The 23,825-nt window shown below is 41.3% G+C and overlaps 2 protein-coding genes across 7 annotated transcripts in view; both read left to right on the forward strand.

Annotated features, from left to right (window-relative positions):
- adamts9 (ADAM metallopeptidase with thrombospondin type 1 motif, 9) overlaps nt 1–17,513 on the forward strand; it is a 50,310-nt gene extending 32,797 nt beyond the window's left edge. For 2 of the 5 annotated variants that reach the window (XM_061686983.1, XM_061686984.1), the window contains 11 exons: nt 2,581–2,751; nt 5,905–6,081; nt 7,502–7,672; nt 7,856–8,050; nt 9,159–9,288; nt 9,586–9,680; nt 10,580–10,674; nt 10,768–10,901; nt 11,393–11,484; nt 12,455–12,559; nt 15,684–17,513. In XM_061686983.1, the coding sequence (XP_061542967.1) occupies nt 2,581–2,751; nt 5,905–6,081; nt 7,502–7,672; nt 7,856–8,050; nt 9,159–9,288; nt 9,586–9,680; nt 10,580–10,674; nt 10,768–10,901; nt 11,393–11,484; nt 12,455–12,559; nt 15,684–15,773 (1,455 nt within the window). In that variant the 3' untranslated portion in view covers nt 15,774–17,513. Of the gene's footprint in view, nt 1–2,580; nt 2,752–5,904; nt 6,082–7,501; nt 7,673–7,855; nt 8,051–9,158; nt 9,289–9,585; nt 9,681–10,579; nt 10,675–10,767; nt 10,902–11,392; nt 11,485–11,584; nt 11,700–12,454; nt 12,560–15,683 lie in introns of those variants that run through there. The other 3 variants (XR_009769280.1, XM_061686985.1, XM_061686986.1) reach the window with 3 other exon arrangements.
- Nucleotides 17,514–19,919: 2,406 nt separating this feature from the next.
- Nucleotides 19,920–23,825, forward strand: part of prickle2b (prickle homolog 2b) — a 101,858-nt gene continuing 97,952 nt past the window's right edge. The window contains exons 1-2 of one of the 2 annotated variants that reach the window (XM_061688460.1): nt 19,920–19,981; nt 20,476–20,555. In XM_061688460.1, the coding sequence (XP_061544444.1) occupies nt 19,940–19,981; nt 20,476–20,555 (122 nt within the window). In that variant the 5' untranslated portion in view covers nt 19,920–19,939. The remainder of the gene's footprint in view (nt 19,982–20,475; nt 20,556–23,825) is intronic. The other variant, XM_061688463.1, reaches the window with a different exon arrangement.

The following is a 23,825-nucleotide window of genomic DNA, read 5'->3' on the forward strand; positions in this document are numbered from 1 at the left end:
TCACCAACTCCACAGGCTCTTGAAATAAGCATCTGGTTTGTCTCTTTTCCATAAATGGCAGTATTGGTCTGTTTTTCAACAAGCGTTTTCTGTATATTTATGTAATTACTTGTATTTATTGTTTCTTCATTATTATGTTCTGTCAATATTTAATTTTTTATGGATCCATTGGATTTCTGTTCACTTCCACAAAATTTTATAATTAAAGTGAAGTAGAGGTCATGTTTGAGGCTTTTTATCGTTATTTGAGCATTCATTTTTGTTTTTCTTGTTGCAATAGTATCCATGCAGACACAAATAGAACTTCCTGGAAACTTGCACCAAACATAAATAGGGATAGCAACCTTCATGACACTTACTCCAGATGGTCAGAACTGATATAGGACGCATGTGGAGGTGTACTACATTATTTAATTTCCCATGTATAGTTTTGGACAGAAGCTTTCAAAAGAAATGCCGGTCAAGCGTTCCCCTAGCAGTCTACTGAATGGCATGTTTTTCCTGAATGAATACGCCCAAATCACTGAGCAATCTCACTGTTGTTTTATGCAGTCAGGGCCTCTGCTGACCCCTCTGAGCGATCATGTTTTTACCGTCTATGGCGGGCGTGTTCAAAGCTCTTCCCATCAAGGTAAATCTTTGTCCTGTGTGACAATGGCTCGGCTTATTTACTGTGCTCATTCACTTTAATGTCTTTTTGGGATGCCTGGCGACGTGTGCTCTGCTATGAGGCTGCCAGTGTCCTTTGCCTCTCTCTGGCAGGCCCCCTCCACTCTGGCCTAATGCGGCTTGATGACAGTGTACAAATGTGGGGGCCAGTGACAGTGACTCAAATGGAGCGGGCCGTCAGCAAGACAATGCAATGGTGTATTGGCAGGGTCAAAGATCACGTTTGATCTGAACTGGGGCCTCTTTCTTGTTCTCCCCATAAGCATAGACAGACTTCTGGGAAATTGGAGCTGTGATTAGGAGCGGGGGGAGGAGGGCGAGCGGCACAGGCGCTCAATAGTGCCCGTTAAAACTATGCTGACATTTGAAGCATATGAAGAAGTTTTTTGTTTTCTTATCTTACAAAAAAGAATGACCTCTGGGCTTTTAAAAAGAAGCATGGCGTGATTGGATTTATGCACTTTGTCTATAGTCAGTTCATACAGACAGGTCACATACAGTATATACACAGTCCTCTTTGCTGCGCTGTATAATTACGGAACCCCAGAGAAGCTAATAAACCCTGCGCAAGGGTGTTCATTTACTGTTATCACACATGCTGTTTCAATTTGACCCAGTGGTTGCGAGTCCCGGGGTATTGTGAGGGCACTTCAGCACCGCACAACAGCAAGAAAGTCCTTGTTAAAAGGATAGAAAACATGAGGAATGGCCTAGATTACAAAAAACCCTCTGCCTCTACTCAAGGGCCCATGTTGTCTCGGTGTGAGCCACATCTGAAATATCCAGATATCCTGTGTTATGGTTATATTGGCCATTAATATGAAATGAATATATGTAGGTGGCCTTATTTAGCACTTTTCGGACTCTGTGTATTTTATGTGTAACTGTACAAAGAAAGGGGTTCCACTAGTTTTTATTGATTTATTCCATTTTTATTGTCACAAAAAAGGCACAAAACCATCACATACAGTTTTCTATCATTCCTTTGAGCAAAGGTAACCAACCTTAATTATTACCCAACTCTCTCAATGCTTGATTTAAAAAAAAAAAAAAAAAAAAACCTCCATATTTTATTAGCCCCTTCATTGATGAATGAGGTCTGAATGAGGTGAAAGTTCGTATGGCGTTCCTGTCCAGTACATTATCTTGCTGCACGGGACAGAACTGCATGCTGGGCCATGTACCCATTCAACTCAGAGCCTGTCGCTTCCCATCCATCCCCAGATACTGTACTACGCCCCCTGTGATTATCTGAGCTCAGTCCAGCCCTTTCCACGCCCCCTTCCCAGCCCTCTGTAACATTGCACTGTGTGTGCGTGTGTGTGTGTGTGTGTGCGTGTGTCTGTGTGTGTGTATGTCTGTGTGTCTGCCTGTCACAACAAGTTAGGCTTCCGCTAACTCGGTGAACCTGGAAGTGAAAGAAAGTTCCGCCGGGGTGATCCGGCACATGCTGTCATTGGGTTCGCAACAGTCATGCAGGAATCATGCAAATTCATAACATTTGGAATTATACCTGCACTGGCGTCACATTTTCATCTCTATAGATTTAACTTGAAAACCCTGCTGTTTGACTTTGGTTTGTATTTGTACAACACAATGATGTGCAATATTCCAAGTTTCAATGGCTGTTATTTTATTGTTAGGTGTCTCATTGTTGTGAGATGAGCGTTGTGGATTATTGTTCTCTTTACTGTATGCTTGGTTATGTTAAATTTATATGCAATATACTGTAGTAATTTGCTCGTGTGTTGTGGTTTTGTTTTTCATAATCTCAAATCACCAACAAATGATGAGGACAACAATGAATTGTCTTTCGAGGTTGACAATGACAGTATACGCTGGAGTCCGAACCTAACTTTAGATATATATATATATTTTTTTATTCAACGCCATTTCCTTGATATCTTGCAGTGCTCAGCCACTTGTGGAAGAGGTTTCAAGTCCCGCAAGGTGCGCTGTTTGACTAGCTCAGGCCGCTCTGTTGAAGACGAAAACTGCCAGCACTTGACCCCCAAACCCAACAAGCAGAGGCGCTGCCAAGGTGGCCGCTGTCCCAAGTGGAAGACTGGCAGCTGGGAAGAGGTAGGCTTCTTTTACACCCCAATGAAACACTTCTTTTTCCTAATGTAGGCCTTGTTAATTTTGCCTCGTTGTCAATTTGATGCATATCACCTCAACAAATGTTTTGTGCACTTGCCACAAAACAAGCTGCTGTAACATATTGGGCTGTATTTTCATTCAACTGCAGCAAAGCACAAAAACTGGCAAAAACTTAATATTTGTGCAAGCGCAAGGCTCGTTGCCCGTTTGCCAATTTGTCAGACCAGTCTGCGCCAAGCTGGGCGTACTGGCGTAATGAAGGTATGCCCTTTGACATCCTCCTGGTGCATGTGACAATTTAGTGACTGTCTGTCTAAACTTACGCCTGCTCAAGCCATGTCAAGCTTTAGGCACAAGGTAGACTGCTGGTCTGATGCGATTTTGGTGCCACAGGCAGACAAATCTGTGAGATCCACGGACATTTATTAAGAGGCCTATGTGATGAAAGGGCATCAAAAACTGAATCATTATAGAAATCAAATAATTGAATGTTTTTATTATTCTTATTCTATTTTTAAATCATCCAACTGGCTGCCACACAATTGATCAGGGTAGAGTGCCGTCTCCAAGTACCCCCTTAACAACGCAGATCCGCAATCTCCCCCCACGCCAACTTCACATCATCATGGAGGTGTGCTTGGAGTTCAGTATAAATGTACTTTGTGCGCTTCGACCTCCCGGACTCGAGCAAATCAGTTTCCTCTTCTGCCTTGTCAATGACTGTCATTGCGCTTCTCACACGCTGCATTTAAAGGGAATGAGAGGAGACGCTTAGATTGGATAGGAGAGAAGTTTGCTGTGTTGACGTCCACACCGGCGCCCTTTTTTAAATACGACGCCTTGTGCCCGTCTGCCAAATTAACAATACCCAGCCTAACACGCCACCAGTCATGAAAACAGAGCCCATTATGTTACCAACTCTATGTTTGTCTTGGTGTTGAAGGTAATGGAAATTAAAAAAAAAAATTTAGAGCTGTAGAAGGATTTGCATCACCCACTATGGACTATTCATCCATCCATCCATTTTCTGAGCCGCTTCTCCTCACTAGGGTCGTGGGCGTGGTGGAGCCTATCCCAGCTATCATCGGGCAGGAGGCGGGGTACACCCTGAACTGGTTGCCAGCCAATTACAAGGCACATAGAAACAAACAACCATTCACACTCACATTCACACCTACGGGCAATTAAGAGTCTTCAATTAACGTGCATGTTTTTGGGATGTGGGAGGAAACCGGAGTGCCCGGAGAAACCCCACGCAGGCACGGAGAGAACATGCAAACTCCACACAGGCGGGGCCGGGGATTGAACCCCGCTCCTCAGAACTGTGAGGCTGACACTCTAACCAGTCGGCCACCGTGCCGCCACTGTGGCCTATTATTTACTGGTAATATTGTCAACATCCAGTGTAGGCAGTGCTGTGAATGTCTACTGTATCTGCCGCAATAAAATGTAGAGATGCATTGCTCAGTGCAATGTGATCCAAAACAAGAGCTGTATCCAAAAGTCTGACTTTACCAAGATAATAATGCTCAGTTTTCAATTGTCATTTTTACAAATGTGTTAACATAATGGGATGTTTTTAATTGTGGTTCAGGGTAGTATAAGTGTAAGATGGCACTGTGCCAAACTGAGAGCTTTTGGGTGTGAATGTGAGTGTGAATGGTTGTTGCAACGCTAATGAAGACAACCTATACAGAAAATGGATGAGTAGATGAATGTTTGCGTGCATGCAATTACCATAATATTTCAAACATCTCAATATTGATCAGGATTATTCTGTCCACACTTTTATCTTGCCTCGGACACCTCCACAAATCACCTCACATGAGCCTTATCTCCCTACTTTGTACGCTTTATCTTGTTTAGTTTAAATAGAAAGAGTATTATGTACTGTATACAGTCGCCATCATAGCCACACATGACTTCATTCAACTTCACGAACATGGCTGCTTTCTTTTTTACCCAACAATCTTTTCATCCTCTTGCGTGTGTAGTCTTTCTCTGAATTTTCCCCCTCTGGCCAAGAGGCGTCCAAGCACAGGAACACATCTGTACCTCATACATCAGAAAGGATGTGCGTCTTCGCAGAACAGCTGCAGAGCAGGAATGAGGCCAGGAGGAAATGATACGCCACCGTCCCCACAGCATGATAACACATGGTTAAACTGACTGCCTCTTGGTTCGACGGCAAAAATGTCACACGTGATAAATACAAGTGAAATGAATGAAAAGTCTTATTAGAACCCACTAGCTTGCACACAAGAAACTCAAACAGAGCTGGTTGTGGGTCAGAGTTATTCACGGCATCTGTTTGGAAAGACAAAAAGAAAACAAAAAAGTTCTTTAACGGTATCCCTGCAGAAGGTAGAGACAGAATTGAGAGTTTGAAAAAAAATTGCATTGCAAATAACATGTTGGTGAATGACTGAGGTGTGAATGACAGCGACACAAAACAAATCATTATGTCCAATAAATGTCGGCATTTATGACTAAAAATAATTCCATAAATCAGACAGAGCAGTGGTGCTGATTAGGAGCTTAACTCAGCAACATCATTGCTGAATACAATATTATCATTCTTTTTCTCAGTAGCCACATCACGTCTTTTCATTTCATAAGTGTAGTTTTTCAAAACTGCTCTCGATAAGATATCAGTGCTCAATTTTGATCATGCTGAGTGCCAAGAAGATAAATAAAGTAACTAAAACCCTTCTTAGTATGACTCAGTGCTGTTCCATATCACTCTAAGCTGCGATCACAATAGAAAATACATTATTAAGTTAATGTTTCTGACTGTGTCAAGGAAAACAGCATTATTATCTTTGTGAAGGCAGTATTTTTAATAGATCTTATTACGTGATCGTGAGTGTAATTTCCATCAATCACCAAGTCATTGTTTGGCTTCATAACAAAGCTTTGATATGACCGTAGAGGGAAAGTGACACAACACAAATGATGCAACGCAAATGTGAACTACGTATTTATATTTGATTGAAGAACAGTATACAATAAAAATAACTGAATTAAACACAAATCTATTCAGTTGCATTTAGCAAACTCACATACTCATCCTACACATAGTCAAGTTACAATACAATAACAATTGTTATTAAGCGGTACCTGTCCTGGCTCCAGTGCTCAGCATCCTGCGGCGACGGTATCCAGCGGCGGGAGGTGATCTGCCAAGCTGGCACCCGCAGGAGCCCACTTGAGACCGACTGCCCCGAGCGCTCCCGCCCGGCATCAAGTCGAAGCTGCCGGGTCGCTGATTGTCCCTCACGGTACCGGTGGAGAGAGGGAGACTGGAAGGCGGTAGGAAAGCTTTTTTCTGTTTGCTATTGAAGTTTGGAGAGAATGTTCTGATGAGGTTCTGAGTCAAAGCTGCAGGCTTGCTCTGCTAAGTAGCGGGAGCCAGGCAGAAGGAGGAGGGCGACTACTCCTTGCTTCATGCACTGATGGGAGTCAGATGATCATGCTTTGTTTTTCAACAAAACATTTTTATTCCCCTTAGGAAAAGTAAGTCACCTAATTGGCAAAGTTGCTCCAACCCTTTAAATGGTACCAGCCTTGCCTCCTTTGGCAGTGGGCAAATAAATGTGTTTCAAACAAGTCTAGCTTTTTTATTTTTGATTATGTTGCACTGTATAGAACTTTATTTGAATAGTATAAATAATTGCTAGTGTTTTCATTTAAGCCTTATCTGCTTGTGTTGTACATTTCTGCCCCCAGAGAACACGTACCAATCATCATGTATTTGATCATTGGGTTGAAAAATGTCCATTGACTTTTCACATTTTTACTTAAGTACATTTATAAGTGTGTACTTTTGTATTTTTACTTAAATAAGGGCGTGTCTTCAGTACATTTACTTTTACCAGAGTTGTATCAGTACTTTTACTTACAATAAGTACTGAATAGCATTACTTCCGACATCCCTGATTTTAACTTCTGTGTCATCTTAGATCCGGTACACGCTTAGAGACAGTCGGGCTGTTTTTGTCCCAATTTTGCTTTTGAGTCTGTGTCACTAAGCACCACAAAGGAGACAATGATAATCAGCCTGGAGAAGCTTTTTTTTCCCGTGCTTCTTGCCCTAGTTTCCCGAAAGAAGCATTTGCATTTACACTGAATCAGTTAATAACGGAACGATCGTGCACGTTTTAAAACATATTCGTACTCATCTAGTAGTCTCGCGTCCCTTTTACCAGAGGACCCAGAGGGTCAGTGTTGTGAAGGTTTAGCTCAATTTCCATTCCTCAGAACAGCTGCACAACTCAATAACATTTCCAGGTATTTCAGTTGTTTGACATGAGTCCTGCGCACGAAGCGACGGAGCCCAGCTGGAATCAGTTGCAGCTGTATGTGACGCAAGTAGAGCTTCTCTGAGTCTCTTGTATGATATTTGAACATCAGAAAAATCCATTCTCCTATGCAATATCGTGGAAGATAAACGGCTTTTCTCCATCATTTATAAATACATAGGTGATGGTCATGTGCTCTGTCTTTGTTCTTCTTTGAAAAAAAACGTAGTGATTTGCGTTTAGCTCTTATGTACTATTTTGACGAGGCCAATTCGAAGTCCCGTTATTCCATATGTTAAGATACTGCATCATTATCATATGCGTTGTGCAATGTGCATCACGGCGGTCCCTAAAGAGATGACACTGAAATGCTTGGAGCCGCTATTTATTTGTTGGTTAAAAACCTACTTTGTCCTTTGACTCCGCTGTAGTGCAGTAAATCATGTGGATCAGGCCACAGAAGACGAGACTTACAATGTGTGGACCACCACAAGCAGGAGGTCCATGAAATGTATTGCGTCAAAAACATCAGACCTCCAGATATAGAAAGCTGCAATGCCCAAGCCTGTGAATTCGTCTGGATCACAGGAGAATGGACAGAGGTGAGCGTTAAACCTGCACTCATCATGTACAGTATCTGTGCATGCTCGCAGACAAAATCTCCAGAAGCGTGACTCATTCAACCATCGTCTTCCAATCAAATCTTGCACAAAGCATTCCCATTTCAAATTGTTCGAGTTCATATTAATGCCTATTTCACGTCAGTCATTTCCCTGATTTCCCAGTGCTCAGTCAGCTGTGGCCAGGGCTACCGCCAGCGTCTGATCTCCTGCAGCGACGTGCACATAGAGTATGATAACTATGAGTATGGTGATCAATCTCTGTCCAACTGTCCAGGGGCATCCCCTGAGAGGTATATGCCTTGTCATCTGGGGCTCTGTCCACCTCTCCAGGAGTGGAGGGTTGGAACATGGGGACCTGTGAGTAAACCCTATAAAGTCTCCCCTTTTATCAGAATGTATGAATGCTGAGATACATATGCATGGCTTTAACAACCGCTCTTATTTCCTGTCTAGAAACTTCGAATTGCATGAATTTGTCAATGTTTCTTTTTGGGTCACAATGTGATGTCGAGTATAGTGGGATAAACAGTGATTTGACTTGAATATAAGTAGGTGTGTCTGTTATGCAAATCAGATAAATATGTATGCGCTTCAGTGACATGAATGTCGTTACCTGACATGCAAACTATTATTACCTTTGGCATGAAGTTCCAGGGACGTGCAGCCAGGAGAGGCAGGGGAGGCCATGCTACAAATAGTCAAAAATAATATATATATATTAATCCAGCCATCCATCCATCTTCTTTACCGCTTCTCCTCACTAGGTTCGCGGGCTGCTGTAGCCTATCCCAGCTATCATCGGGCGGGAGGCGGGTCTCCAGCCAGTCGCAGGGCACATAGAAACATAGAAACAAACAACCATTCGCAGTCACATTCACACCTACGGGCAATTTAGAGTCTTCAATCAACCTACCACGCATGTTTTTGGGATGTGGGAGGATTTGAACCCCGGACCCCAGAACTGTGAGGCAGATGTGCTAACCAGTCGCCCACCGTGCCGGCCTATATATTAATCATTAAGTTCAATTCTTTTCAATTTTAGTTCTCTGGTTTGTGCTTTATAACGATGTTCTGTTTGAATCCAATAATGTCCACGATTTCATATTCATGTTCAAATAAATGAGCAAGAGCCTCCCCTCAGATTGCGCAATGAGTCACTTAGCCAGTTAAGGAAGCTTGTAAATACTTTTAAATGCGCTCGCATTTTCCATAGTCAGGCTAATGTCTCCAGTGTTTGTGTGTTACACATTTAGTTTTGCTGATCGCATAAAACTGCAGGTAAAAAGCTCGAGGTGAGGCAAACATGACACTGTACTGTTAAACTGACTCCCAATGTCAGTGGCTCACCAGTCATGAACCTCAGCGCACAACACTGGCACAAACCAGCTGAAAGAGCTGGAAATGACAACAATGCAGATAAGATCTCGATTTTCCCCACTTCCACGCTTCTCAATCTCCTTTCTAGTGCTCCGCCAGCTGTGGCGATGGAGCGATGGAGAGGGCGGTGCAGTGTGGGACATCAGATGGCCAACAAAGCAATAGATGCTCGCTCGATGCCATGCCGGAAGCCAAAAAAGTCTGCAGAAACCTGAGCTGTGAGTTTTTTTTTCCCAACAGCGAGTGGCAGGCAGAAGTCAAAATCCTACTTTTTTACAAAATAATTCACACACCGTATGTTTGAATGCTGCTGCATGAAGGTTCCCCTTCATGACATGAAATACAAGATCTGTATAAATGTTGCAGTCATGAGATAATACTGCTCGCTTTTGATTGTCACTGGTTGGGAGGTATTCATTGAACAATGTTTATTATTGTAGCTTAGGTAGCGATCTTTTTAATAATTTCCTTTCCTTATTCAGTACTTTAGCGTAAGTTGCATGTTTTTTTTTCAGGTCATTTGCCTTCTAGCTGCCAAGATGCCCAGCTCATGAATGGCATGCTTTCAGATGGTGAACACTTGCTGAATATTCAAGGAAGTACTCTCAAGGTACTAATGTGGCTTGTTTAATTTTGTTCAAATGTATGAATTAAAAAAAAAAAAAATACAACACTTATAAGAAAATACAGAAGAATTCATATGTATTAAGGCTGGCACTTCTATAATGACATTAATGTTGATGATTTGGAAAATGTATGTTTTATATATACCAAATATTACTTCTATTAGTTTTATACAACCTTCACATGCTTTATTGTTCCATATTGTGACTGCTGGCTGTTTTCCGGGCGTTATTGTGCGTCCTGGTTGTTCCCAGCCATGTTGTGACTACAAGCTGTTTTTCGATAAAGATAAGTTGAGTGCAGCTGGACAAAGATAATTGTTTTGCTTTCCTTTGCTTCTCTGTCTCTCTCACTTCTGTATAACCGAGGCGATTGTTTTGCTTAGACTTCAGTAAGGGGTGACAACTCGTAAGACTTGTACCTTTTCCTCTCTTTGCAAAGACTTTTCTTTTTTGGGAATAAAATCCCACAAAGACAAGATTGCTTCCGTACCTATTGTCTCAGAAAAAGATTTCCCAAAATGTGTTATAATTGATACATCAAAAAAGAGAATTGTAACAACTCAGGAATGGTAGGTCTACATTTTTTTCAATACCTGAGAAAACAATGTGTTACAATGTCTAACCGAGTTCATACTTTTGCCTCCGTTTGGAAATTCCAACTATTGGCTGCAGCATATTTTGTGACACTAGTAGAGGAAATCCTGCAGAATGCATTCTGCACAATGGCCTGTTGTTTACCATTTTAGCAAATAAATACAAGAACTATGCTCATTTTGATATTTTGGCTTCTCAAGATCCTTTCCTTTGCTATCATCTTTTTTCATGTTCTTTTATCTTTCACTAACCTATTCCTTCCTTTCCCTACTACTACTTTTATCCTCAGGTCCACTGTGCAGGCATGCAAACAGAGAATCCACGGGAGTACATCACCTTGACAACAGGAGAGGGGGAAAACTTTTCTGAGATCTTTGGCTTCAGGTAAGCTGACAGCTAACAGTGGCAGAGAGAGAGGGAGCGGCCTGTAAATATAAAACAGATCTCAGGCGTATGTATTTGTTTGTGTGTTTCCAGGCTCAATGACCCCTTCCAGTGTCCGTCCAACAGCTCCAGAAGAGAAGACTGTGACTGTCGGAGAGACTACCCTGCTGCGGGCTTCACCATCTTCTCCAAGGTCCGCCTGGACCTGAGCAAGATGAGCATCATAAGTGAGTCGCCCATGCACATTTACGCAGCCTCACAGCTCTTAATGAGAGTGCCGCAAACAAGACAACATCCTGAGATAATTATGGGAATGTATACCATCACTCTCACTATATGTGATCAAAACTTTAAAGCATCCTGCCTTACTCTCAAATAAGAACATCCCCTGCCATTTAATTACACCCATGCTCATGAAGGGTTAATGGAGTCAAGATGTCTTCAATGTTCATTTAAACAACGTGCAATTACAAGGCTCGGGTGGCCAAGATCCTGTTACACTGATACTGCAGACCCTAAAAATAGAAGTGCTGACCAAACTAAAGATTTAGAGTAAATAACCTTATTAAACCTTTGCAGGTCGAGTGCGTGTGACGCGAACTCAACCTCACATACAGTAGATATACGTGTGTGTTTGTATGTGTGTGTGTGTGTGTGTGTGTGTGTTTGCCTTAGAATAGGCTGCCACATCATATTGTTTGCTTTCTCAAACCTTTAGCTGCAGATTGGCAGTTTGCATTGACCCCCGAAGGCAGCAGGGTTCCATTTGGCACAGCGGGGGACTGCTACAGCGCCTCCCAATGTCCACAGGTGAGAACAACATAAACTGTTGAAACGACTCATTCATCCATCTAGCCATCTACAATAATGCATGTCTTGTTTACATTTGCTGCAATTGGCTGGCGACCAGTCCAAGGTGTACCCACCTCTCGCCCAAAGTCAGCTGGAATAGGTTCCATCTCACCCGCGACCCTAATAGGGATATAGAAAATGGATGGCTGGAGTGCATGCGTTTAGTGATGAAGGTATATCATGTCCTGTAGGTATACATCTTTCTTAAAAACACCTGCACAATCTAATGAATTCCAATACAAGATGCTGACGTTTTCATTGACAATGTCAGAGAAGCGATAATTCATTAATACATGTTTATTATTGAGGTTGTTTGCTGTTCCGTACAATTGTACTGCATCAGACTGAGAGCTGAGCTGAGAACCGTTTGCCCATTGGCCTTTACAAAATATGTCATGGGATTTCCGCCTGGGGAAATATTTGACATGGTAGTACTTTAGTAGTACTAACCAACTTTGCAGTACACAAATTTGAATGATAATATCCCCCACTGTTTTCAACCAGTGGTGGACACTGCGTCAGACGACTTGACAACATTTGCTCTGGATTTGTTCCTGCTCAAATCCTGAAGCTTTTAACAACTAACGCTATGACTGATGATTTCTACACACTGTAGTGATTTTTTTTGTTTGTTTGTTTAATTTGCATTGTACTGTACATGGTTTTTATGTAAGCCCTGCAGGAACATAAAATACCGCTAGATCGCAGAAGGATCAACAACTGATACACTGTACAAACTCTGTACAAAACGTGTCTATGAAAATGTTGTATGCAAAACTAGACGTTTACTTTCCTATTATTCTTGAACATCTTATTTTGTATTCGTATGGCCAAGCAGACATATAAGTTGACTGGAGCAATTGCTTGTAATAAACTTAAAATTCCCATCCACTGTGATATTTTAATGATGTTCTTTTTGTACTTTCAGGGGCGCTTCAGAATCAACCTCTCGGGAACAGGTTTTAAAGTGGCTGCAGACACCCGGTGGACCTCTCAAGGCAATTATGCTGTGGCTGATATAAAGAAATCACAGGTATAACGGGCAGTGTCTCAAGGGCGGGGCAGAGCCCTTACAAATTGCCTTTGCTGGCAGTCATCCGATGTATGGAATAAGTATGCATATTGAATATTGCCATTAATCATCAGCAATAATGACTACAATTAAATGTTGATAAAGTGATGCAGAATTCTATGACTGCTGTACACACCTACAATTAATCTAAAAATAAAAAAGAATGAAAGTAGTAATATCATGCTAATATTATTTTCATTGCGTTATTTCTATTCTATTTCATTTCACATTGTACGACAATATATATTGAAAACTTTTCCAAAGACTCAGAAGCGGAACTGGGCGCGGTGGGGTGCCAATTGGGTCAGTGAAGATTCTTCCAGCTTGATGCGTTTTCCTTCCTTTTCCTGGTACTTGGTACCTGGAATCAAGTTTTAAAGGCAGAGTTTGAGCGGCACTCTACGTCATAGCCTCCCACATTGTTCTGATTGCTGAGACCTCCACCTAGGTCATCTGGCTCCTCATCTAGCTTAGCTTCTCCAGCTCGTGGTGTCGGCTCGTGGCTCTGGCTCCTACGTTCACCAGGATCAGACTTACGTGGTACTTTTGAGGGCTGGCGCTGGGACCCCCTAACCATGAGATCAGCATCTGGAACAACAACTGCAACAACTCCTTGGTGTCCCATCTGGTTTTGATGTGCGTGGGATTTTTCAGCATGACCACCGCAGGTTCCTGCGTACATGGCTCAAGGAACAGCTTCTCAGATTCTGGGGATGCTGCCATCTCTTCCGACAGACCCCCAAAGTGGGTCGAGAGCCACTTCAGAGTGTGTTTAGAGCACCATTATAGTGTGTTTAAAGCAAACTGTATTGGATTTAGACCACCACTGAAGAACGTGGATTTAGAGCACAGCCAAAAAGGTTGCACCACCGAAGTAGGTTTAGAGGTGATGAGGTTGAAAATTAAAGAATCCCCGGCAAAAAAATAAAATGCCAATTAAAAAATTAGCCAGAGAACGTAATCAAATTCTGATCACATCACCAGCCAGATAGCCACGAAGACCAAGGGGTTCAGGTGGTCGACTGGATTGAAGTTGATGAGCCTGATCGGGGTACAGTACATTGGCCTGGTGTGGTGCTGTGGATGAGGGGATCAGGATGAAGGTCCTCATTTCTTGGTGAGCTTGGCTCAATTGTTGTTGATGTTGTTGTTGCTCTTCTTTGGTGTGTTGGAGTGCGTCCCTCTCCCGATGCCAATCGCCCGAGCCTTGACTTGTGTAAGGCCCGCTTCCGGTACGCCGGCCGAGGCGTCACCTCTGAGTCTTTCGTGGTAAATCGGCTGCTTTGACGATGAAGTGTCAACTTATCTCAATTGTGCAACAGCAGAAAATGGCCTGGGTGCTGTAATAGCCACTTCCTCAACTTTGATAGAATTTCCTTTCATTTTTTTTTTTTTTATAGTTTCAACTATGATAACATTTGGACAGTATTATGTATGTAATACAATTATAGTTTGACTTCAGAATGATGAATGTGAAGACATTCTTCCACGTTTAATTGAAAACCCCGATTTCCTTCAGATGAAGGGAGAATCAAATTCTACTTGACAATATATTCAGTGGGGTAAAAAAATTCCCCTGCTGAATTTGTAATTTTGCTTACAAAGATGTTAACATTGTTTATTTTTAAAACAAAAATCTAATTTCTACTTTTTGATTATGGTAATAGATAGATTCTCAGTCAAAAGTGGATTACAGTGTTTTAGTCTGGCCTATAGTGGTATACAGTAGTTATTGGAAGGTAAGAAATGGATTCCTATAGGTGGGCTTTATACACATGACCAGGATAGGTAATTGGTTGATTGTGCACAGCTGTGTGGGCACCGGACAATCTGCGGTATTAGGGATCAAATACTTATTTCACTCAATAAAATGTGTAACATTTGATATCTTTGATATTGTTTTTTTTCTTTCCCAACCAATGATTCGTCAATGAATCAAGGAGTCATTCACTGCATCACTTTAATTGAAATAACGTATTGACGAACAGCACATAATGCACTGCAGTTTTTACCCAATGTTTTTTGTTTTGTTTTTTTTGTTATTTATCTGATTAAATCAAGGTGTCCTTTTTTATTTATTTTTTTAAGCCCAACAGTAAATTTTCCTCCAAAAAGCATTTTCTTCCTCGTGCCCCTTTCTTTCTGGCTGCCTATGAGTACATTCTGTATTCCAAGAGCCTGTCTTCATAAACAAGCGGAGAAATGACTCTTATTAGGCAGCTGCTCTGTCAAATGCCCACCCACCCTTTCCTTTTCATATGAAGATCAAGCTTTAGAAATCGGGGTTTTGGCAAGACTTTGAGGCATGAGGTAGCAGATATGCCAAGACATGCTCACAATTTATTTTCCATAGCCAGCCGTTTCAAGCTGGCCACTGTAGGCACTTGAAATAAAGCCAGTTTGTGTCAGGAGGAGGGGCGGACCCTCCAAAGGAGACCAGACAGGACTCGTTCTGTTCCTAATGGCTTCCATGTTGAAGGATAGTGCTTTGGTGCTACCTCATCTTTTGTGGCTGTGTAGATGTTTGTTTGAGCAAAGCAAATGTATTTATATCGCACATTTCATACACAAGGTAACTCAATGTGTTTTACACGATTAAAAGCATTGAAAAAAAGAGAGAGGAAAAAAACAGCTACCACCTTTGCCGTGTATGCAAATGATGCTAGTGATTTGCTACCTAGTATTTTTTCTTTGGGGTGGCGGAGGGATTGCTGTGAAACAACTACCAGAAAACGAAGCCATCATAATGACAACAAATATATAATCTTTTGAGAGTGGTATCAATTCAGCAATATTAGTATTAATCATGTGGTACATGTTAGCTGTACATAGTACTGACAGCTGGTTTAAAATGTTTGGAACACCTGTAAGTGATGCTATGCAGGTTGGATTATCTCTCTTTTTTTTTTTTTTTTTTTTTTAAATGTATACTGAACCATATTTTAAAGGCTCACAGTATGGTGAAGTCTACAGAAACACCACTGCAAACTAAAACCACAACAATTCGTACTGTACATTGTTCTGCAAGTATTATTCAGATTGTGCAGGTGGAACATAACTGATGTTGTTCCTTTTGTGCCCACAGGATAGCAGCAGAGTGTCGGGGACATGTGGAGGCTACTGTGGCAAATGTACTCCATCCTCAGCTTCCATTCTGCCAGTTTCAGTGGCCTAGAGCCCACACAACCCAAGTGTGGGGTATCTGCACGTATGCAATATAGAATAGCCATTACTCAAACCGTGTGGCTTCATGCCCTTATGCTGCATTTCCCGAAAAAATGTTGTCGCGCAGCTGCTTGTGACCGTGTTTGTCAGTCAGGTGCTCATCATGTCAGTACGTCCCTCCACTTTGGTGCTACATCTACAAAACAGCTCAAATCCATCCATCACATCACCTCTTCTTCTTTCTTCTTCTTTTTTTAACCTTGTGACAAATCATTTGGTGTAATTATTGTAAATAAGTATATGTGGAATACTGTATATGTCTTATTTATTGTAGGTCTACTCTTCATTTAATATATATATATATATATATATATATATATATATATATATATATATATGGATGTGGTGTAATTTAGGGCTTTGGGTCATTCTCTAATACAGCAGTTTCTTGTTGCCAGATGGTGCCTTTAATTTTTAGATAATTACACATTTTATACCTCTATACTATGCATTTTAGGAATATGTTAGTTCGGAGATTTTGCATGCTTTTGTGATTCTTATAAGCATGCGTATTCCTTGTAACATTTAGCATTTTAAAAACGTTTTATTCAGTTCAGGCACTACATAGTGATAGTGATAGTAATCGTGTGCTTTCTCAACACCAAGTGCAAATACTTTTGCTCGGCTGTTAAATCATAGAATACTGAGAACAATGTGTTGCTGCATCCACACACTTTTTGCCCTAAGTGCCCCTTTATTGTATGACGCGCCCCTTTGCTCCATTAATCATGTGTTACCTCACAAATAACATGCCCCGCCCACACAAATTGAAATCCCAAAATAAACGCAGTAACAACAGAAGGGAGAAGGTTGGAGATACCGTGCATTTCCAGACACAATGTGCAAGAAATTCCTCTGTGTTCTTGCATCAGTGTCAGTTAGGATGACAAAGTAAAGCCATCGGCCTTGAGAAAACACACCGGTTATCTTCTCTGGTGAAGCCAATAAAACCCCAGCAGATGTTCTCCACAGCGCCGTCCACGGAGAGACCTCACAAGGTGTTCGCGCAGCGTGAAATTTGTCCACGTGAATTATGTTAACTGCTACCTTCTCTACTTTATCATGTTCTACTGTTACTGCTTATCACCTGTTACTTATTGTCCTTCATGAACAAATCAGGGTACATTGTGTTTTTATGTTTCATATTTCTATACCTCTCATTTCTCAAATAATTCATGAAAGGGAAAATAGAGTACAAATGTAGCACAGTTCAGTTGTACAGCACAGCCTGTTTGCCATCGTATCTTAGGACATGCGACAGAAACATTTCATCACAACGTATTTCTGCACTTTTTATCGTCGAAAATGTACTTCAGGCCAGCAGGCTCTCAGGTGACATCAATGAAGGGATTATTGTAATACTGAAATGTATCCGTTTTGTTTTTATGCATTTGCCACATGTTAATCAGGTATTTGTAAATGTAGCACTTCAATTAGATACTCTGCAGTGTAATATATGGTTTATTTGAAATGCTAATATTTGTTTGTGTCTTGTCTTGTGAATGTACAGAATATGAACTTTGACCCTAAGTGACTATGAATTTCAATGCAATAGCAGGAATGAATTTCAATGTAGTCTCAAGACATTTATTCATAGGCTTTAAAATGTCATTTCTGCATGAATTATAAACGCAGTTTGTTTCCCTAAGAAAAACATGATTTATGGGATACAGATTGCATAGGAAAATGTTATAGGGAAATAAAATGTCTTATACTCACAACCAACGTAAACCTGATTTTGTCTTGAACATCAACACGGTAAGGTTTGTGTTTCAAAATCAGACTCACTGCGTGGTAATTGTCATTACAAATGGCAATTGCAAGCTCGAATTGATGGGCTGTCTAATCCTCATTTGATTTGATCAAATCTTATTTGCTCCCTTGAACTTGCACAAACATAGAGCAGAAGGAATGCTGCTGAGGTTGGGGTTAGGGTGAGTAGCAGTGGACAGGGTGAGAGAGAGGATGGAGACCGATAAAAGGGTCGACTCTACACTTCCAAACAATAGCTCTGCATTCTGAGACAACGATGTCTCTGGAGTGGAAAAGTCCTAAAAATCCTTCCATCCATCCATTTTCGGATCCGCTTCCCCTCACTAGGCCCGCGAGCGTGCTGGAGCCCATCCCAGCTATCAACGGGCACGAGGCGGGGTACACCCTGAACTGGTTGCCAGCCAATCGCAGGGCACATACAAATAAACAACCATTCGCACTCACATTCACACCTACGGGCAATTTAGAGCTGTCAATTAACGTACCATGCATGTTTTTGGGATGTGGGAGGAACCCGGAGTGCCCGGAGAAAAGAAAAACCCACGCAGGCACGTGGAGAACATGCAAACTCCACAGAGGCGGGGTCGGGGATTGAACCCCGGTCCTCTGAACTGTGTGGCAGACGCTGTAACCAGCCGTCCACCGTGCCGCCGGAAAAGTCCTAAAAATATCAAATCGAAATATGTGCTGAACAAAAGGTGACTTCCTTGTGACTACAGTCTTCTTTTTTGTGGAACCTTCTCACAAGGATTAGAGCTGAGCTGCTGAATTCTGCACTAGACGTTCCCAACACTTCTCATGTCACGGTGGGCACCTTGCAGACTGCTGCTCTTTGAACTTAAACCAGTGCTGACAGACTTTTCTGGACTTTTGCCGGAGAGACATTTGAGACTATGTTAGGTCGAATGGGACACAGCTCCTTTCTATATCCTTTCTCCTTTCGATATATATTCTATATCAAGGAGATGGATGGATGGTGCATGCAACGTCTGTCTCACTACCACACTTTTGGAACTTCCTGTGAAATGTTATAATGCTTCTGGAAGTTATTTTCTTTTCCTCCAAGAGAGTTTAACCACTTTAATTAAGACTTAACATGGAGACTTCATAAGTCATGTGCCCCAGGGTCAGACATTGTCGTCATCTTTTCTGACACTAATCTCGGATGACTTAACTGAGACGTGCTTGCACGAAGTCCGCTGACCAGTGTTCAAACATGCCAATTGTTGAAATGTTCAGATATAGTCCGCTATTCATCGTAACCGCACTTGTGTAATTTAAACGCATCCCGTTGTTATTTCCAGTTTCACTTCATTTCCAGCCAAGTCTTCGTGAGTGGATTAGAAGGCACTAACCACATTTATTTTATAAACTACCAATTGTAATTCAGAATTTGGACACAGACAGAAGACTAGTCTTAGAGGTCCCATTTCTAGGAAGCAATTACAATCATACTGTACTAAAGTTTGTCCCTGCGATACCATTCAAGGCGATAAATTCAGAAGAGAGCCTCAAGCAAAATGTGTATCTAGAAATATAATTATAATAATAATAATAACATGGACCCACTTGACCCAAACACTGAGGTCATCTTTTCTCTCCAATGACCCTCATGGAGGGCATGGAAGACTTTTCATTTGCGGATGAATCTATTCCTTTTCAAAGTTGAATTACTGTGGCTTGTGGGAGTGGGAATGACTCAGTCAGATCACCACCACCACCAAAACTGTTTATGTATGCTTCTGGACCCTGAAAGCTTCTGGACCTTGAAAGTGTTGCCTGAATGTCACTTCAGATCGGAACGCATGCAAGTATGCCCCCTTGAGGCTGTGAGCAGCATTCTGATTGGACGCTGAATAATTCGGATTTTTGGCCACGCAATGACATCATAGTTTTTCGTCCATACGAAAAACCTCTGCCAATAACAAAGAAAGTTTTTTTTGGTTTTTTTTGTTGATGTGCAATAAAGAAAAACTAACGAATAAACCAGACAAAAATACATTATTACACAATCCTGCTATGATATGAAGCTAAGGATATTTATTTATCATCTTCAGTTAAAATAATTTTCGGTCTTTTTGCACGGAAGTCATCATTCCACAACTTTGTTGACTATATTTATTATTAGCGGGGTTTTCTTTTCCAGTCTTTGATTGGCTGTGTGGGTATAGGGTGGAGCTGACACCCGAAATATCCCGACTTGTTTTAATGAATGCTGCTTTTTGACAGGATTTCTTTTTTTTTTTTTTTTTTTTTTTTGTCGGAAGTCGTATAAGTGAACAAGGACACCGACTCTCCCCTGTCTGCCTTTTGTCTGCTCGACTGTCCCGGAATCAGCCTGACATGTTTTGTCGCAGCTTTAGGAAGAGCGATTCTAACAGATCGGTATGTTGACAACTAACTTTTTCTCCAACACCCTTTACGTGAATGAAACAGCTCACGAAGGAATCTTTCAACTTTTTAGCTGTTCAGTTTATTCGTTTGTGTCCGGTTGCTATCGTAGTGGCATTTGCCGTGAGTGTCACACGCCTCCATATACAAACTATTCATGTATATGTTTAGACTTCCGGTGAGAGCGCGTCTATTTTCTTTACAGCAATAATGGGTTAAGTTTGATACTTCAACCGGTTGAACTGGGATATATTTTTTTTCTCAAAGGGGCTGTCAATCTTACCACGTTCACATCTATCTATCTATCTATCTATCTATCTATCTATCTATCTATCTATCTATCTATCTATCTATCTGGAAAAGTTGCTCAAGTACATTTTATAAATCACCCCCCTTTCCCTTTTTTCCATTGGCTTTTTAAAGTGTTCGTTATCAGTTGGACTGCAACTTGGGTGACCACTTGTTTGAAATCATCTTGTGTCTTGAAGCCTGCTGATGAGCTGCAGAGAAGAGCGCCTTGCTGCGCTTCCAAAGAGAATTGTCCTGGCTTCACCCTGCACAAATGGAGGTAATCTGCGTTATTTGACCTTATAAAAGAAATACATCGCATTTGTGATGCACATTTTCAGTGACAGGAATGATTGCGGAACTCAGTCCAAACAGTTATTGGTCAATGAATTAACAAGGTTACAAAGATCAAATAATAATTTCCCCTTCACCATGTTTCCAGCTGGATGGTTAAGATGGTGAACATGACATTAACACTCTCTCTGCATTATGATGTACGCCGACTGGCCGTCAGATTGGGTTCATCGGCACAAATACAAACAAATTCTGCCTTTTCAAAGATTTTCCCTGCTAGAACAACAGTGAGTATTCATTGAGGACCTTACAAATGTCAGGTGCCTTGAAACATTTAGCTAGTTAAACGACTCAGAGAAGACCATTGTTTTTCCCTTAATAGCTTGAGGAGGGAGCATTGGGAAAGCATGCTACTACTTACGCATTGTGTATTGTGTAATATATTAAGAACGTGATCCAGCTAAGGAGGACAGGTGGTTCAGGTTAGAGTGTGAAAACGTGTCCAGTTCTGCTGTGGTAATGCAAAACGCCGAGCATCGTATTAGCTCTGAAGTCGATCAGAATCAGCTGACCCTCAGAACCTGCCAAAGAATGCTGAGACTCAATGTTGTGGGAAGAAGGAGATGTTGTGAGCTCCCCAAGTGTCAGCTTGAGCACAGCATGTGTAAACAACAAAACCCCAGAGTACAATGTGGACTGGTTACACATTCCTCCTCGGTGTTGGAGTTAAACAATGAACTGGACGGGAAGCGGCGGCCTGCAATTATGTCAACAGAGTGGACCAGGCAAAAGAAAGTGTACTGCAAGGCTGTTCATTGTGCTGTTGTTTTATCCTCACGCCACTGAACAAACAGCAACTTGGTGGTGCCAACCCAAAAGTTATGAATTTGTCAGCTATGGTTTGTCATATCTACATGAGAATGGGACATTCGGTATCATTCAGCCTTCTTTGCTGTAAACTGTTGTCGGAGCAACAGCGGGCGCAGGAATGCTGCCTTTAACTGCCTGTCTTCGCCGGCTCACAATAAAATAAACTTCTTTCCCCTCCAGCAAACAGGGATGAATGCCGGCTGTGGACAGACACTTTTGAAGGCCGGCCATCTCTTTTACAGCTCCAACAAGTTTTTGTCCAAGACAAAAAAAAAAAACTTGCTTGCATCACAAAGAATTTACTGCTTCGCTTTCAGGGTAACGTAAACTTGTTTTCCTGTTGTTGTTTTTTTTCTTTCTAAATTGCAAGGTACTGGAGTAATTATTTATTGCGGAATGTGGTGGACTTCATGTGACCCTGAAGAGGTTAGATATAGGCAAGGCAGAGGCCGCACACGTACTCCCCTATTTCTGTTTTTATGTGTTGTCTGAAATGCCTTAAGATGCTGCAAGGTGGTGCCAAATCCCTGCTAATAGGAAAGTAGTACTTTGGTGCCAAGGAACTATTTTGAAGTGACACATCTGAACTGAGGGACAAGCTTTGTATGTCGGGGTGGAACTAAGTTTAGCCTGGGTTGTTAGGAGAAGATGTTACGAGAGAGCGTTCAACACATGTGCATGTACGCACATACTTCGGGTGCATTGTTGTTTTTATCAAATCAACGGTTATTTTTAAGGGTATTTAAAATGATATAATATAATAAACTGTTTTAGCTCATAGATTGTGATTTTATGGTTGAACTATTAATATAGACAATTACTGTATAAATATTTTGGGGGTGTCAATTAGTAGTTTTTTTTTTTTTTTTTTAGCTATTTGCGGCAGGCCACTGTCCCTATCCTCCGAAAAAGCAAATTTTATTTCAAGCTCATTTTACTGGTGTATACACAAGCAAATTATCAAAACTCTCGTCACTGTCTAAATAAGATAGATGGAAAAATAAATAAAATAACACGCAGTAGAATAGAATACAGACCAGACCAGTAGGACAAGGTAGTGACAATCAGTGGCCTTTATTGTCATTGTGCAGGTAATGCACTGTATATTATATCACCGTAATATGATACTGTGTTGTTAAGAAATTACTCAACCATACTCTGAGGGAGGTTTTTCTGTATTTCTGTTTTTATTGGCATCAACTCCTAAGTACCAAAGTTGCCCTCGCTATCTAGCGGTCAACTTTACTGTACTGGGCAAACAAACACAGGCCATCAATAATAGTTTGTCTCAGGGTTCACTGAAATATTAATCATGCTTCCAACAGCAGACATTCAATAGGGCGCTACAGTATGTAATGTAGTCCAGGCAGTGCTTACTGTGCTTCAACCGCACTGGGTTCTAAGGGGAGAGAGGGGTCAGCCTTGTCTTTCTTTTATGGTGAGTTGACCATGTGTGTTGAGGCATTTCCCATTCGGAGTCAACACAGCAGTGAGTCTTCTGTTGCATATTTGAAATCACCCAGGCCTACCCAAACATTGCCCTCAAGACAGTGATGTGTGTAAGATGTTATTTAAAAAAAAAACTTAAATAGGAGGTTTTGTCCCAACATTCCTGTGTCTGTAGGATCTGAAGTCTGAAAAGCTATTTCCTGGTTGCAAAAGAATGTTACTGCTGAATCAAGTGGCTGGCATCTGCAAGGTCTCATTCGGCGTCGCAGGAGTTTCCTTTATCATAATTTAGTGTGTCTGTTGCCTGTAGCCAGATCATGGTGGGAATAATGGAATGATCGGGTCAGAATACTTTGTGACCTTACTAAGCATGAAATCATAAGAGAGTGTCTGTGATTAACAAATCTAAAATTGATCACAATAGAATAAACAACAAATATATTATTCATGCATTATGGTATGAGCTTAAATGAATTTGGTCATTTTTGAAGTGTAGCCTTTGGCATTTTTCTTATTTTTAAATTTAAAATGGTGGAGCAATTTACTTGCAGGAAGGATTTTTCAAATAAACCCATTTGCTAAATGTAAGAATTCATTGTGACCACTACAGTTGTACCCCAATGGAAGTGTTATGATGGTTTTAAGTGTCATTCATAAAAACACCAAATAATGTGTACTGTGCAGTTGGTTCAAACAGGGCTTTAATCTCTGAGGAGTAGGTTTACAGGACACAGTTTTAAACTGGAAATCGTCGTTCTGGTGCCTGCAAATACAAGCCTTTGAAAATGTGCCTCAATGTTGAATTCTTTGAAAACTATACACCGTTACTGTTTCTCTGTAATCTCTTTAAACGGTAATCTGAAAATGGGGGCCATGGATGCATGCACGTTAAGTGTTCAGCCAGGCATGATGTCACAACGAAAAACAACAATGGCGG

This window comes from Phycodurus eques, chromosome 10 (genome assembly GCF_024500275.1).
Source record: "Phycodurus eques isolate BA_2022a chromosome 10, UOR_Pequ_1.1, whole genome shotgun sequence".
Taxonomy (NCBI): domain Eukaryota; kingdom Metazoa; phylum Chordata; class Actinopteri; order Syngnathiformes; family Syngnathidae; genus Phycodurus; species Phycodurus eques.